This window comes from Miscanthus floridulus, chromosome 19 (genome assembly GCF_019320115.1).
Source record: "Miscanthus floridulus cultivar M001 chromosome 19, ASM1932011v1, whole genome shotgun sequence".
NCBI lineage: Eukaryota > Viridiplantae > Streptophyta > Magnoliopsida > Poales > Poaceae > Miscanthus > Miscanthus floridulus.
In genome coordinates, this window is record NC_089598.1 from 94,517,122 (window position 1) to 94,532,985 (window position 15,864).

Sequence of the window (15,864 nt, forward strand, 5' to 3'; positions counted from 1 at the left end):
TGACTTGCCTAGAGTCATATGCAACGACCGGTCCTTAATCGACACAGACAGGGAAAAAGTGTAACCGAGCTATGCCCTGTTGGCCGCAGGACACAACCCCTCACACCCACCAGTACCAAATCCACATCCCTATCCAGTCACCATTTTTCCTTTCCATTATTTCATCATGATATCATAGTGTAAGCACCTATTTGCGAGTAACGGCAGGTTACTCACGCTACCGACATCCTGAGCATGGCAGCTACTCGACCTGCACTAGTAGGACTCATGGTGGATATATCTATGCATGTAGTTTCCATAAAATGCCTGTAACGTAAATGCATATCATATAAATATATTTAGTGATCATTTAAAAATAGGGGTTATGCACCGGGGCTTGCCTTAGGCAGGTGCCGGGTCAGCAAAGTCAGCACCAACAGGCTCCTGGGCTCCCTCCTGTGCGAAGATCTCCTCCTCGTACTCCTCGATCACCTCGTCGTACTCTGGCTCGACGACGGGCACGAAGTCTACCAGCTCGTGATCTACATGCATGAAATGATGATGCAATGCTTAGGAATATAACAACAACAGCTCTTAAAATAAAAGTACATTGATTTAGCTACTAAGCTATGGATATCGACCACGGTACTAGGCTACCTATTGTCACCGATAACCATTTTGAAGTATCATTATTGTTATAGCAACTACAGCTATTCTTACCCCTAATGCTAGTTTACGATACATACCCTAAAGCAAGGATAATAACTATGCCATTAAGCGACTCGCTCAATGGCTACCTATTTTACAGCAAGTATGTAAAGATCTAAGGACCCTACCGTAACAATTTCGAAGCTAAAACTATTGCCGGTTTACCACAACAAATCCTGCAATTAAAGATCGATATACCGCTAAGCTCTCTACTTTTTTTTCTTATGAGCCTACCATCCTAACAGTTAATGGTGAACTAACTGTACTAGCAGGTAGATGACATTTTTGTGAACCTAACAAACTTGGTTTCACTATTTTAGGACATCTACACCATTTACTATCATTTATCAAAGTTCAGCGCATAACTAAACTAACTAAGCAATTATATTCTCAGGAACAACCGAAACAGGCCTCGTGGCCCACGGCCTGGCTCGGCAGCGGCGCAGCAGCGGGCGCGGCCCAGCGCAGGCGCGGCAGCGGCCCAGCGGGCGGGCGCGCAGCAGCGGCAGCGCAAGCGCAGCAGCGCGCGGGCGCGGGCGAGCGAGCGCAAGCGGTGCGGCCAGCAAACGGCAGCAGGCGCGCGGCCCAGCAGCGGCACGGCCCAGCGCGGAAGCAAGCGCGGGCTCAGGCGCGGCAGCGGCAGCGGCAGCGCGGCGAGTGCGCGCGGCCCAACAGCGCGCGGCGCAGGCGCGGCAGCGGCAGCGGCAGCGCGGGCGAGTGCGCGCGGCCCAACAGCGCGCGGCGCAGGCGCGGCAGCGGCAGCGGCAGCGCGGGCGAGTGCGCGCGGCCCAACAGCGCGCGGCGCAGGTGCGGCAGCGGCAGCGGCCAGCGCGGGCTGGCAGGCCGGACGCAGGCAGCAGCGGCTAGCAGGCCGAGCAGCGCGGCAGCAGCAGCGTGGCCCAGCCAGCGGCAGCAGCCCACAGTGGCGTATTTCAACGTATTACGACTTTATTTTCCTACATGAAAAGCGGCCACAAACACGTGTGACGTAGGGGTGACGTCATGATGATGTCAGCAAGCTAAAATGAACAGTAACGCACCGTCGCTGCTCTGCTTGCTCTGCTCTGCACGGGACGTGGTTCCGCCGGCCACGGAGAGGATGCTTCTGGGCGGTGGAGCTTCGAATGAGTGGGCAGAGCGATGCACAGTTGAAGGAGAAGCTAGCAGTGCGGTGGATTGAACTGGTATGCTCTGGTTCAGTGGATGGACGACGGCGCAGCTCACCTCGTTCTTATGGAGCAGGCGGAGCTGTGCTTCCAAAATTGAAGCACAGTGAGGTGCTACAATGGGCAAGGTGGTGTCAATCAAGCTGCTGGCTGTCTCGCGGAGCCACGGACGCGACGAATTTCATTAACGCTCTACGGTCACGTCGAATTGAAAGCAAGAGGTACCGTTGGCCATGGCTTCAGCGGAGACAGAGGCGTTGGCACATCCACGGTCATTAACGCAAGGTACGCGTGCACATGACGACGGGAAACATTGAGACGTGCCCAGGCGACTATCCGCGCGGTCGACCCACGCGAGTGCAGAGCTGATATGACTCGTGCGCAGTGTGCTTGCGTGCGGTGGCAGGCAACCAAGGCACAGTGGTGACCATGGTCAGTGATGGCTTGTCCAAAGCAGATGACGTGCACGGGTTTTCTACAAATTACCAAAAGCGGCTTCGTCGACCCATTTATAACTTACGCGAAATGACTTAAACTTCGAACGGTTTCGCGTCGAATTCCAATTCCGAGCTACCTGTTTCCTTATCGACTACTGAGTACGTACTACAAATTTTTATTAAAGTTCACATACACGATCTACATCATTTTTATTTAATAAAAATCCGTTTAGAATACTAAACAATATAAAGCGACATGAAACTTAACATCTATTTCCCGTTTCGGATAAACGTTTCAAAAGTCGTCTATTGATTTATACTCCAATTTACACACATATGCACAAATACATAATGCTCCTGCGATGTTTTAGCAAAACATTACAATGTAACACCGGGGTGTTACAGAAATTTTCAACTGGCTCTCTTTACAAATATATTACTACTGGAGGGGTTAGAGATCAGCAGATGATGAATATGTGGAAATGTAATATCCCTTTGAAGGTAAAAAATTTCATATGGATGGCGACTCATGACAGAATTCAATCACGTGTCTAGCTTAAGAAGAAACAATGGTCAGGTCTAGAAAAATATGCTGCTTGTGATATTTTGAAAACTACAGATCATATATTGTTCCAATACCTAATTGTTGTATTCCTTTGGCCCTTTCTGAGGGTCTCATTGGGATGGCAAAGCTCTCCAACCAGCTATACAAATTTTATGTTAGAGTTTGTTGAGGACTGCCGAGGAGCCAAATGCAAGGTAACACTCTTCATTTGTGCAGGCGCCTTATGGACAATCTAGAAGATGGGGAATGACATGGCAATCAACAAGAAAGTTCTCACTTCTCCTAAAGTGATCATTTTCAAGACCTTGATGCTGATCAAATCATGGCGTCCACTACTGAAGACGAAGCTGGAACCAACAGCGGAGGAGATGATCAACCTACTGACGGCTAATGCGCATTAGTTCAATCTTTGTTGCCGTTTTCTATAATACACTTTGTGGTCGCTGATCTTGGTTAGGTAGTGCCCAGTATGGGTGCCTTTTAGTTGTCGTCGTTATAGATGGTCAGTCGAGTTCAATTTGAGAGAAAGTCGAGCTTTTGTTAATTTTCTCTCCGTCTATGTTCTTACTTTTGTAAAACTGGAGTCCCCGATGACCGGACCTTAGGTGTTCGATTCGCTTCCTAATAAAGCTGGGTGAATGCGTTTGGTCTAAAAGGAATACAAAAAGTTGTGTCTCTTCATTTTCCTCAAGGTTCGTATATATACCACTTGCGTAGTTGTGCAGCATCTCATCCCCACGCCACACCTCGAGAAAGTAGCACTCGCAGCTGAGCCCTCCATATGATGCTGCCTCGGCTCGTCAGCGGCAAAGAAGCATCCATCGATCTCAAGGCTATGGCGCGGTATGAGCATGCTCTGTGGCCATGGTGAGTGGGGCGTCTTCCCCTGCCGCCTGTAGCTGCTCGCCGCTCACCAAGTCACCAGTGGCGACGAAGTCTAGAAGAAGCTGCACGAGCAGAAGAACACATGCTCGAAGGTCGAAGAAATAGAGACCAGCAATAGAGAATAGAGAGACATGGAGACGGGGGGGGGGGGGTTCATCTAAATTCCTCCAAGCGAACGGGGCCTGACCCTGACTTGCTTCTCTTTTGATTAGCACCGCAGGCTAGCTAGTAGATCGTCAGGACTGAGTGCAGCATGCAGCGAATTGTTCTGTATTATTACAAGCTTACTAATATTGTGATGTTTGTGGTCCGTGCTGCCTTACTCTAATTACCTCAAACTATTCATATAGGTGATAATCTTTTCCTTGTAGATTCTTATCGCGTAACTTTCTATTAAACTGTGCAATTTATACTATTTCACTAGAGGCTACCAATCGATCCCCACTCCCAAACTCATTTTAAGTATAATTACTATTTTCAATATATATCAATATATACATGGCATATGGATATCATAATATTTGTTTGACCGTTACGTTTTCCTATAATTTGATATAACATTCCAATACCTTTTATTATATTCTCCCATAATGCAACAATTTTATTTCTAAGAAAATAATGTTGTAATGCGCAAGGTGTCACATACAAAATATTTCTAAGAATATCCGCATTCGCGCAGCAACGCGTGAGGTATACTTCTAGTAATATAGATAATGAAGTTTGTACAAGCTCTTGGAGTTTCTCAATTGGTCAACGACAGCTGCCAATTGTAATTAACCTCTAATGAGAATAAAGAAAATAATGCATATTTACCTCATGATGTTATTTTATAAAAAATATAACAATCAATTACACACGGTGCGGCGCTTAAAATTGGGCCTAATCTAAGATTGCCGCTACATCAGATTTTGCCACATGGGCTACTTTCTTCTATGGCTAGTGCAGTTGGGCCCAGTGTTTGCTTGTTTAGGTCCTAGGAGCCAAGGGGCTTACCACATGCATGAATAGCAGGCCTGTTGGGTCTCCTCGCGGTGGGGCGTGGCAAAAGTACTCTTCTTTTTCATCAATAGATTTTTTTCTCTCTCAATTTTTCTTCAGACAATAGATAAATTTGGGACTTCAACGTCAGGCATCAGTACAAGATGATTACCGCCTCCATTTCAAAAAGTATGTTATTTTACTTCCATTTGAAAGCAAACTTTTCAAATTTGATAAAGTTCGTAGAAAACTATATACGAACATTTAATCCCTCCATTCTAAACTTTACTTTACTTTATCATTGCCTAATCAAATTTTGGTCAAATTTATAGAAAAAATACATACACCAACATTTATAACATCAAATTATTTTATCCATGGGATGCTAGGATAATGCATCTATTGAACTTGTACACGTTAATATATTTTCTAAAATATTAATAAAAGTTTAAAAGGTTTGACTTACGATAAAGTTAAAGTAAATTATAGTTTAGATCAGGGAATATAATACCAAATAAATTCACAATCAAGACCTATTTCATGGTAAAATTAACAAACTCATTAGATATTGTAGATGTCAATGTTTTTTTTATAAACTTATCCCAAGTTAAAAAATTGTTTAATTTATGACATAACTAAATTGCCAAAACGAGTATGTGCAACTAAGTAGCAACAGCTACAATCCCACCAACAAAATAGGGAGGAAAAGCAATTTCATCAAGACAAAAAAGTTTAACATTATATACCGATTCGAACAATGAAACTCCATCCGTATATGAAGCAAAAATATGTGCATGGACGATGAGAAGAAACAATAAAAAAGCTTAGATCATGTTCTATAGCACAACTTCAGCAGTACTTTTCAGCGAATGAACAGTATTTTTCTCTCACAACAAATCAACATAAACCAAATTTTAGCGAAATGGACATGGCCTTAACCTTGTTTGCAGTATAGGAACAAAATTGGCGATTCAAAATATTTCATATAACATCGGATGTTTTTTTTATGATGGCTACTGTATGTCCTAAACATAGGTTTTCACTGTTTGATGGCTTTTTTTTACTTTTCAGCCAGACCTTGTTTAGATTGTAAGTTTTTTCACTCTCTCTCCATCACATCAAATTTTTGGACACATGCATGGAGTATTAAATGTAGATAAAAAAATAACTAATTACACAGTTTGATTGTAAATTACGAGACAAATCTTTTGAGCCTAATTAGGCCATGATTGGACAATAATTGTTAAATACAAACGAAAGTACTACAACGCAAATACTAATTTCTAACTCCAATCTAAACAAAGTCCCGGTCACGCCCATTATTCATGCAAAAGTTGTTATTTTTTACTGAATGAACACAAGTGACGGCAGGACACGGTACGGTTTCGGTCAGTGTCATCGGAGTCGGACGAGGACGACAACCACGCGTACGTCGGCGACGAGGAGCATGTCATCATCCAATTAATGAATGTTGTTTGCGGCGATCGATGACATGGCCGCGGCCTGTTACAGTATTACTGAAATCTATCAATGGCCGAAAGGTAAAATTGAGCTGAAATCCAGCCTCATGCGCTGCGTCATGTGCATTTGCTGTGCTCGATTACTCGGAGGAGCATTTGCTTCGCTCCGTCCTTATCCTCCCACCAAGGCCAACCGTCGTTCGTACTCGTACGTCCGTGAGCGCCGTCAGCGTTAGGTAACCGTACGTCGGACGCGCATTCCAGAGAGTTCATGACCATCTCAACTTTCACCAGCTCATCACCACTGTCAAAACTCAAACGCGACCTTGTTCATCCTGGTAAAAAAAAAAGCCCAGCAAGATCCTCCTGCACCAAAGAGAGCTGCCCGTGCCGGCAAATGTGACAGGGGAACGTACGCTGGGTGGGTGAGAACTTACCTTGTCGATGGCGCTGGAGCTGAAGGCGCTGTCGGCGGTCCCGGCGAGCCAGCCGGAGGCGCCAGCGCCGGCGCGCTGGCGTTGTTGGCCGTCGCAGGAGAGATGCTGTGGTTCTTGGGGCTGCCGGTCGGGCTGCTCTTCTCCGCGAGGACGTACCGGTGCGGCACCGTGGTCCGGCGGTGGTGCACGTGAGGTCGCAGCCGCAGCCGCCGTCGTCCCTGACGCCGCGCTATGTATTCATGCAATACTAACGTAAAAATATACGGAAACATCAATTTTTGTCATCTTTTAACTTCGAATCCGTTTAGTTTTGGCACAAGAGGTAGTAACAAATGTTGTAGAGCTACGCGAGATCTCCAACTTTACTTAAAATGCCAAAGTCTAATTCGGCCTGGTTGGAGAGATACAAGCTTCCAAAGTGGGGTGGCGCGGCGTCGTCCATCGGCTTCTGTTCGCGCGCCCGCGGGGCTGCGGCTCACCTACATGGCCACGGCATCATGCCACGTCAGCACGAGAAACCAACGTAGAGAAGTATGGACCTAGATAATATGGCGTACAAAGTTTATGACTAAAAAACCACTTTGTAAGTTGATAGATCTAACCGAAACCTACTCATAAGTTAATGGACCTCTGATGTATTTAACTCAAAAAAAAAAAAAAGCCCAGCAAAATCCTCCTGCACCAAAGAAATCTACCAAAACCACCAACCAGGCAACCAGGGTCCAGGGGTCCGGGGATCTTGCCGTCGTCAACGCGTGCGCGAGAGCGAGACCGAGCACACAAACGCAGCTGTCAGGCTGTCGCTTGCGGTAACAGTAGTCTAATCATGAGCCGCTGCCCTTTCCGTAGCCGACAATATGCCAACAACCGCAGAGTGTTGAGGGTACCATAAGTACGTATATTATACTGGGTGGTTTGGGCCACCGTCCGTTTCCACTGCCACCGACGCCCGGGCCCCGCGCCACGGGCCCGGAACACCACCTGGGCGGCTTGGACCCCAGGCCCAACCAGAGCTGGGGTCGGGGGCCTCGGTACGGACCGGGCGGAGGCCTGGCCTGGCCTGGCCTGGACCCGGCAGCGCCAGGTGGTGCTGCCAATAGGACGCACGCTCTCGCTCCGAGGAGAATTTAAGAACCGAGGCAGGGGAGAGGAGTCGAGGACCAGAGGAGACAGGAGAGAGAGAGAGAGGGGGGAAGTCGAGGAGACAGAAGAGAGAGAGAGAAGGGAGGCCAGGAGGCTTCCTCTCCCCATTCTCCAATCCCTGCCCTACCCGAGCCAGCCGCGAGGAAGGAGGCGTCTCGTCCGGCGCCCGCCCGTCGGCCGACCTTCTGCTGCTGCAACTTCCAAGTGAGTGTCGGAATTTCTGTCCTCGATTTGTTACTCGTATGATCCGGGGTTTTCTTGGACCTCTCGCGGCCGTCTTTGGAGATTCTTTGCGCGTTTCTGTTTTCGTTGCGGAATTGGGGATTTGGGGACTGTGATCGCTCTAAAGCTGTGTGGCGCGTTGCAAAAAATTGGGCTGACGAAAGAACGGACCTGAGCTTCCGGTTCCTGCTGCTGCAGTAGATTTCGCTTCTCCGAAGTTGTTACGAATTCCCCCCTGCTCTCGTCGATCTAGTTTTCTCAGCTGTTTGTTTAGTTCGAGTAGCTCTAGCATAGTTTTTCTTTTTTGCGCGCTGTATTGGTGATATGTTCCTGTCCACATTTGCTACTAAAAAGCACGTTTAATTTAGTCTGACGATAGATTGACTACAAAAAATAGTGCACCTCTGAAAACCGTGTGTCTTTCAGTCTTCTGTCGTCAAATCCGGTCGGGGATCGGCTTGTTTCAAGCCTTCTCGTCCGCGAATCCCGATTCGCTTGAATCGCTTCTCCTCCATTTTGCTGCTTTGGATAATCTGTTCATCTCGGGTACCTACCTCAAACAGCAATTTTCCATCTTTTTTTTTTTCAGTTACAAACGAGTAGAAAGTAGGAAAGGGTCATGGCCCTACCAAAGATCACGATGAAAAGAAACTTGCAATGCCAGATTTTCTATTAAAAAGAAGTGCTGCGCCTCTGTTTCTGAAAATATGTCAGAAAATTAGTAGTAAATCTGTTCCCCCCCCCCCCCCCCCCCCCCCCCCACCCCCCATAACTTGCTCTCCTTCGCCAACAGCTAAGTTTCACATACATGAACAGACGGCCGCCATTTTTGGGAACTGGTGTCCATCTTCTTTTAGGTAAAAGCAAGTACTTGAGGGTGTCCAGTTTTGTGTTTGTACGTGTGGCTCTGATGGTACCTGTTCTGTCAAGAGCAATCCTGTCCATAAGTCATGTCACTGTTTGCATTACATAAATCAATCATAGGAATAGTTTCCATGTATACAAATACAAAGGTTCCATAGTTTCCTCTTGAGCCTTATATTGCTACGTTTCTACAACCCTAGGTTGCGTTGAATATTGCTCTAGGCACAGTATCTAGATAGTGTTCTAGTTCTAGCCAAAAACAACTTGTAGGATCATGATCATGATTTACATGCTACCCTCTCTCCTACTGTAATCGATTGTAAATAACTGCTTGGCATATGATGTTCTATTATATAAAGATATAATGCCCTTCATTTGTGCTATATTGTTATGTATTTTTTTTATCATATTTTGATATTTTTACTCATGTAAATTATTGTGTAATCTTAGTGGTACTAGTGTTAGCTTTTTTCTACTTCCCAAAATGTCGTGTATTCATGACTGGTGGTATTATTTTTTGGAATCACGCAACATGTAAAATTATTGATTTGAGCATCGTCGATTCTATTCAAGATCTGGAACTTGACAACCTTATATCTATATCTATAGTACACTTAAATGAGGATCAAATATAGTTTAGATCTCCATAACTATCTCAATAATCCAAGATCCCCTGACCCAGCAGATCCTCAGTCCAACTACATGGTTCACTTAGTTTCACTTGAAGGTGGCTAGGGCTAAGACCAAGAGGACTTGTGTCAATGGCCTTACAACCACTAGTTCAACCCAAGAGGTCTTACATTGTTGGCTACATCCTATAACCACATGATGCCTTAAGCCAGAATATGATTGGTTGCTCTAAGTTATCCACGAGTTCTCATTGGCGCATTGTTTCAGTTTCACACAATCCGACAAATACCATTAGTTCTCATTGGCGCATTGTTTCAGTTTCACACAATACGACAAATACCATTACTTCTCATTGGCGCATTGTTTCAGTTTCACACAATCTGACAAATACCATTAGGACGACCTTGAAAGTTTGAAACCACTAACCGTCATGCTATTTTGCTACAAAAGAGTTAGTAGGACCCACCTATCCTTGGTGCATACATATTAAAAGACTTTATTTATTTCAGAATGTCTAAAAGGTGCAAAATGAGAAGGTGATTGCATAGCATTCACTGCTTGATGTATTAGTAGCACGTCATCCTTATCTAACATCCATATCCTTCCTGTCGGTATATATCTGCCCATTCACTACATGACACTTGTGCAAATAAAAAAACACATGATACTTGTGGAGATTGAAAAGATAAGCTCTCCAGTGGAACGACAAGGTGATTGCATAGCATTCACTGCTTGCTGTATTAGTAGCACGTTATCCTTATCCAATAGCCATATCCTTCTCGACGTAATGCAATATATATGCCCATTCACTACATGACACTTGTGCAAATAAAAAAAAGTACATGATACTTGTGGAATTTGAAAAGATAAGTTCTCCAGTGGAATTGGTTTTGCATGGGTAAGTACAAGGTTACTAGCCATCTTTCTGTTATGTGCTAATGGGGATATTTAGAATTAATCTAAGTCTGTTCATCTGATCGAGTCCGAAATTGTTGAGATCTGATTTTTGGTTCTGCAATTCATGATTTGCTTCAATTTGGACACAAATCTCAGCATCCATTTAGTTGTCATCCCCTTTCTAATTAAGAAGTCATACTTTTTTTTTGAAATGAATGGCAGGAGCTCTGCCTCTCAATTAAGGTAGAATAAAAGGGAGTTATGTACAGATTTTAGTCCGAACGAAAGCGAAAGCAAAGGAAAAAAGAAGTGGCAAACACACAGAACCACAGCCCGGGTGCAGCTCCAGCACCGGCTTGCTAGTTCCCCCTTTCTAAAGCCCTTTCCGTTTGCTCAATGTCCTCCTTAATTCTCGCAGCGACCTGTGAAGCCGATTCCTGGGCATTATTGTTAAGAAGTCATACTCATGGTCATGGCTGACATTTTCTTGTCTAACCACTATTATGGAACTGGTTGTGCATTGCATCCTATCTTCCAGTGTTCCAATCTGAGACTAAGGGCATTTTGATTTTAGTATGCCACAGGAAGGTTTGTCAGAACTTTGATCTTAGATAGGTCATCGTAGGTCTATTTTCGAGCTGATAGTGATCTGGCCAAATGAACAAGTCAACGATCCTAAATGCATTTTCTAGTACCCGAGAGTCCGATATTTCTACCACTTTGTATTTTTTTCCAAATACGAGCATGTGTTCATATATGATCATGCTTTTGAATTGGGACGTAGGAATATGGTTTGTCGCTATCTGACTGCATTTTATCCCTCTGCATCCGTTGTCTTTATCTGGTGGAGATATTTAGGTGGAGATATTTAAATGATGGTTCTTTGGATGGTGAGACAGAAGCTGGTCTGCTTGGGCTATCCAAGAATGGAAATCAATTTTAATACAATTGCAAGAGGTCAAGTTCATGTGCACAAAAGAATCTTGTTCTTGCAGACAAAACTGAAATAACCTTGTTTTACTTCTTTAAATTACATAGAAGTTCAGGACTGTTTCTAATTTTCCTAATTAAATTTGGACTGATCGATTAATCTGTTTCTTCTTTTGCAGTTCTGGAAAGATCTTAGATTTTTGTGCAAGAGCGAGTGGACATGGAACCATCCTCTCAGCCTCAGCCTGCAATGGGTGTTGCTGCTGGTGGATCACAAGTGTATCCTGCCTCTGCCTATCCGCCTGCAGCAACAGTAGCTGCTCCTGCAGTTGCATCTGCTGGTTTACAGTCAGCACAACCATTCCCAGCCAACCCTGCTCATATGAGTGCTCAGCACCAGATTGTCTACCAACAAGCTCAACAATTCCAACAACAGCTCCAGCTGCAGCAACAGCAGCAGCTTCAGCAGTTCTGGGCTGAACGCATGGCTGAAATTGAGGCGACGACTGATTTCAAGAACCACAACTTGCCACTTGCGAGGATAAAGAAGATCATGAAGGCTGATGAGGATGTTCGCATGATCTCAGCTGAAGCTCCTGTGGTCTTTGCAAAAGCTTGTGAGATATTCATACTGGAGCTGACACTGAGGTCGTGGATGCACACTGAGGAGAACAAGCGCCGCACCTTGCAGAAGAATGACATTGCAGCAGCCATCACTAGGACTGACATTTACGACTTCTTGGTCGACATTGTTCCCAGGGATGAGATGAAGGAGGACGGAGTTGGGCTTCCTAGGGCTGGGTTGCCACCCATGGGAGCCCCAGTAGATGCATATCCATACTACTACATGCAACAGCAGCAGGTGCCTGGTCCTGGAATGGTTTATGGTGCCCAGCAAAGCTACCCAGTGACGTATTTGTGGCAGGAGCCTCAGGAACAGCAGGGGCAAGCTCCTGAAGAGCAGCAGTCTCTGCATGAAAGTGGCTGAGAATGTTGCTCAGAAGCTATCACCTGATTCAGAGTTCTCATTTTAGGTTGTCCAAACTGCAGGCTTTCGTTAGCTAATATCGTTGGGTATCAAACTGAAACAGGTGATTCTAAGTAGGGTGTAGCATCATGGTAGTTTCATTTCTGCTGTGATGTTAGTTGAAAGGATAATGATTAGTAGCTAGTGGATTAAAGTTACCATACCGTTTCCTTCCGTTCTAAAAGTTTGCCTCCATGAGGCCTCTGATATGAAATGCTGGGTATTAATGCTTCTATGCTCTGCTTGTGTTGTGCGGTTCATGTTCATGCTCCTCTTATCTCCCTCCCCCTTTTTTTCCCGTTGCTCTTGATTGGTAGCATGTAAAGTGCTGTTAATTCATGGAAGAAAAATTCGTTTCAGACCTTGTGTCTAGTTGAATTCTGAGATCCAGTAGAGTTGGGACATGGTCGTTCACTCCAAAGACCAAATCAGTCATTTCCACTGAATTTGACTGGACTTGGCAATGTTTGCTGGGTGCACCTTTGTATATTCTGAATACAACAGGTAACTACTCCCATGGGCGGCATAATGTGTCATGTCGCCCAAATTTGACCGGACTCGGCAATGTTTGCAATTAAGGTACCGTTTAGTTCCACTTCGTTTTGCAAAATTTTTCAAGATTCTCCGTCACATTAAATCTTTGGACGCATGCATGAAGCATTAAATATAAATAAAAAATAAAACTAATTACACAGTTTAGATGAAATTCACGAGACGAATCTTTTAAGCCTAATTAGACTATGATCGGACACTAATTATCAAATAACAACGAAAGTGCTACAGTACCGTTTCGTCAAAAAATTTGCAAACTAAACAGGCCCTAAGGATTGTAACTTGCTGCTGAGGTTTACTTCTGTCTCGCGGGCGCATGTACACGGCACTATAGCAAACAGTGAGCGAGTTCAAATTTTCCGCTGTGCGCTGATCAGACGGTCAGCAGAGGTGTTTTCCGTGCAATGGTCCTCTGGACAAAGGGGATTTACACGTTGCAGAAATCTCAGGGGCCTATGAATCTTCTAGGAAGGTGCTTGCAGAGGAAAGTGCTTGTCTCGACGGCAAGCACCTCCCTTTTCTAAGTAGGGAACATCCCTTATTTTTGATTTCGCAGTCTTCTGACTAGCTTAACAAATGAGTTATTTGTGCTCATACCTTTTTCATGTTTTAGATCTACTATATACATAAAAGAGCTGAATAGAAATGTCTTATAAATAAACCACGCTATTTTAAGAATGGGAATGGGAAAAGTGTTTTGCTCTTGGATTTGTTGATCGGCAACTCACATTTTCGACCGAACAGTATCAGGTGGGTGAGTAACTTCCAGGCATTGTCCTCTCCATTTCCGCACCTAAGCACGGCTCTTTGGCTTATATAAGCGCTAAGGGAAGGGGATCTGAGTTTCTGAGAACGACCTTCTCCATTTCCGCACCTACAAAGCACGACTCGTTGTTCTGCTGGGCAGGGTTTTGAGGCTCACAAGGCGGCGCAAGGGCAATGGGGCGTGGGAAGGTGGAGATGAAGAGGATCGAGAACAAGGTGAGCCGGCAGGTGACCTTCTCCAAGCGCCGCAAGGGGCTCCTCAAGAAAGCCGAGGAGCTCGCCGTGCTCTGCGACGTGGACATCGGGGTCATCGTCTTCTCCGAACGCGGCAAGCTGTTCGACTACTCCTCACCGGCCAGGTCTGGGTGACTAAATTGCTGTGGACCTTTTCTTGCCCGATTTCACTGCCATATCATTTTTTGGTTGTGTTCATCCCATTGGGATTGCTTGGATTAATTGTCGCTCGGATTAGGTCTTTTTTGTTGTTGTTGCTGTGTTCACCCCGTTGGCATTTGCTTGTAAGGTTTTCAGATCACCGACGATTAATACAAGCAATCCGAGCCGATTACTGATCTCGGTTAGCAAAAAGTATAGGATGATCCCAGAATCTTATAAATCCCTAACACTAACGCACTCCACACTCACCATTTGCGAAGCTTGGTTGATCTGATTCACCGGTACGAGGCGGCCACCAACACGCAACTCTTCCATAAGGAGGCACACTACACTGATGATCATCATCAGGTACGCAGACCCAATGCAGCTTCAGTATCTTCATCAGTCTGTTTATGCGCCATCTCTGCTCCTGATTGAATTTTTTTCCCCATCGCAGCAGCAGCAGCAGCAGCAGATGGCCGCGGAGTTCAGCAAGCTGCAGCATGAGTACCAACAACTTGGGGCCAGCTTGAAGACGTACACGGGAGAAGACCTGTCGTCTCTGACCTCGGTGGTCGAGCTCGCCGAGCTCGAGCAGCAGCTCGAGTCGGCCGTCGGTAAAGTCCGTGCAAGGAAGGTATCTACTGTTCAGTGATCCTAATTCAGGATGGACACTGCCTCTGCATGTTAAAGTTTTAACCGCGTGCCTTGTTTTTCTGGCAGGATGAGCTGTTCATCAACCTGACCGACGAGCTTCAGCTCAAGGTAGCTGAAACTATTTCAGTTTTTGTAGCTCGTATAGACGTGTGATCGATGGCTAGGCCTTGTTTAGTTGGTGAAATTTTTTGGGAAACGGTACCGTAGCACTTTCGTTGTTATTTTGCAATTAGTGTCCAATCATAATCTAATTAAGCTTAAAAGATTCGTCTCGCGAATTTCATCTAAACTGTGTAATTAGTTTTATTTTTTATTTATATTTAATGTTTCATGCATGCGTCCAAAAATTCGATGTGACGAAGAATCTTGAAAAATTTTGTAAAATTTTAGAAACTAAACAGCACCCTAGTCGACCGACCAGCTGGTAGCTCATAGCTATGAAGTGATTGCGCCGCTGCGATGAGATGCAGATCAACGAGAACGGGCGCCACGACGACGCAGCTGCCGCCGCAGGCGTGGAGGCGGAGGAGACAACGACGATGGCGGAGCCGCCGCTGCCACAGTCGCCGTCATTCGCGTACCTCCTGGCTGTGGAGGAGAAGTCGGCGGCGAGCACAATGCTGCGCCTGTGGCCACAGCCGGACGCCGACGCCGACGGTGGGAGTTCCAGTCGACGCGGTCTGCAGCTGTGGTAACAAACCGCGTACGCGTACGTCCGAAGCTAGCTGATCAGTACTGCTAGCCAAGTTTAATCTTTTTTCTTTTCACCCTTTGTGCTGACAAATTCAGCGGTAATTTCTTCTTTGCAGATCGAAGGCAAGTAGACTGGTTGCCTGGCCGAGGACGGACGTGTCGATCAGCTGGGTGGACATCAGGACATGACATAACAGATTTACTTAATTTGCTAAAGTAGAAGCCTAAAACAAACAAGTTAGTTAAAGAAAGAAACTATCATGCTTAAGTAGTACTAATAGGTCATGTAATTAATGCTCAAGTGGCCATAACTTTTTATGTCTTGGTCACATCTGGTGGCATTTGGGATTTTGGGGTCTTTTCAACTGTCGTCGGTTGCCTCCGAGTTGTTTATGTGACGAAGGATAAATAAAGACCATAACATAGACAGGATAAATCTAAGTTTTAGCACCTTTACTACTAATGTTTTTCTTTTGATAAAGTACCTTTACTAA

General features: G+C 45.3%; 2 protein-coding genes across 5 annotated transcripts; both read left to right on the top strand.

Annotated features, from left to right (window-relative positions):
* Positions 1–7,823: 7,823 nt before the first annotated feature.
* On the top strand, positions 7,824–12,573 carry LOC136527610 (nuclear transcription factor Y subunit C-4-like). Of its 2 annotated transcripts, XM_066520399.1 has the most exons (3): positions 7,838–7,962; positions 11,230–11,328; positions 11,481–12,573. In XM_066520399.1, the coding sequence occupies exon 3, from the start codon at positions 11,522–11,524 to the stop codon at positions 12,287–12,289; it is 768 nt and encodes a 255-aa protein (XP_066376496.1). In that variant the 5' UTR covers positions 7,838–7,962; positions 11,230–11,328; positions 11,481–11,521; the 3' UTR covers positions 12,290–12,573. The 2 variants fall into 2 exon arrangements, with proteins under 2 accessions (XP_066376495.1, XP_066376496.1); XM_066520398.1 differs by lacking the exon at positions 11,230–11,328 and having other exon boundaries at positions 7,824–7,962; positions 11,481–12,572.
* A 1,183-nt stretch (positions 12,574–13,756) lies between these two features.
* On the top strand, positions 13,757–15,814 carry LOC136529911 (truncated transcription factor CAULIFLOWER A-like). 3 transcript variants are annotated; one of them, XM_066522961.1, is made up of 6 exons: positions 13,757–14,004; positions 14,302–14,389; positions 14,478–14,657; positions 14,744–14,785; positions 15,148–15,386; positions 15,487–15,814. In XM_066522961.1, the coding sequence occupies exons 1-5, from the start codon at positions 13,820–13,822 to the stop codon at positions 15,370–15,372; spliced, it is 720 nt and encodes a 239-aa protein (XP_066379058.1). In that variant the 5' UTR covers positions 13,757–13,819; the 3' UTR covers positions 15,373–15,386; positions 15,487–15,814. The 3 variants fall into 3 exon arrangements, with proteins under 3 accessions (XP_066379058.1, XP_066379059.1, XP_066379060.1); XM_066522962.1 differs by having other exon boundaries at positions 15,148–15,380; XM_066522963.1 differs by having other exon boundaries at positions 15,148–15,368.
* The last annotated feature ends 50 nt before the right edge of the window (positions 15,815–15,864 follow it).

What these genes read in the sequence shown, in the direction of transcription:
- LOC136527610 (XM_066520398.1), top strand. Translation starts at nt 11,522, where the DNA reads ATGGAACCATCCTCTCAGCCTCAGCCTGCAATGGGTGTTGCTGCTGGT.
- LOC136529911 (XM_066522961.1), top strand. Translation starts at nt 13,820, where the DNA reads ATGGGGCGTGGGAAGGTGGAGATGAAGAGGATCGAGAACAAGGTGAGC. An exon ending in GACTACTCCTCACCGGCCAG is followed by an intron (nt 14,005 to 14,301) that starts GTCTGGGTGACT and finishes CCATTTGCGAAG; the next exon opens with CTTGGTTGATCTGATTCACC. An exon ending in ACACTGATGATCATCATCAG is followed by an intron (nt 14,390 to 14,477) that starts GTACGCAGACCC and finishes TCCCCATCGCAG; the next exon opens with CAGCAGCAGCAGCAGCAGAT.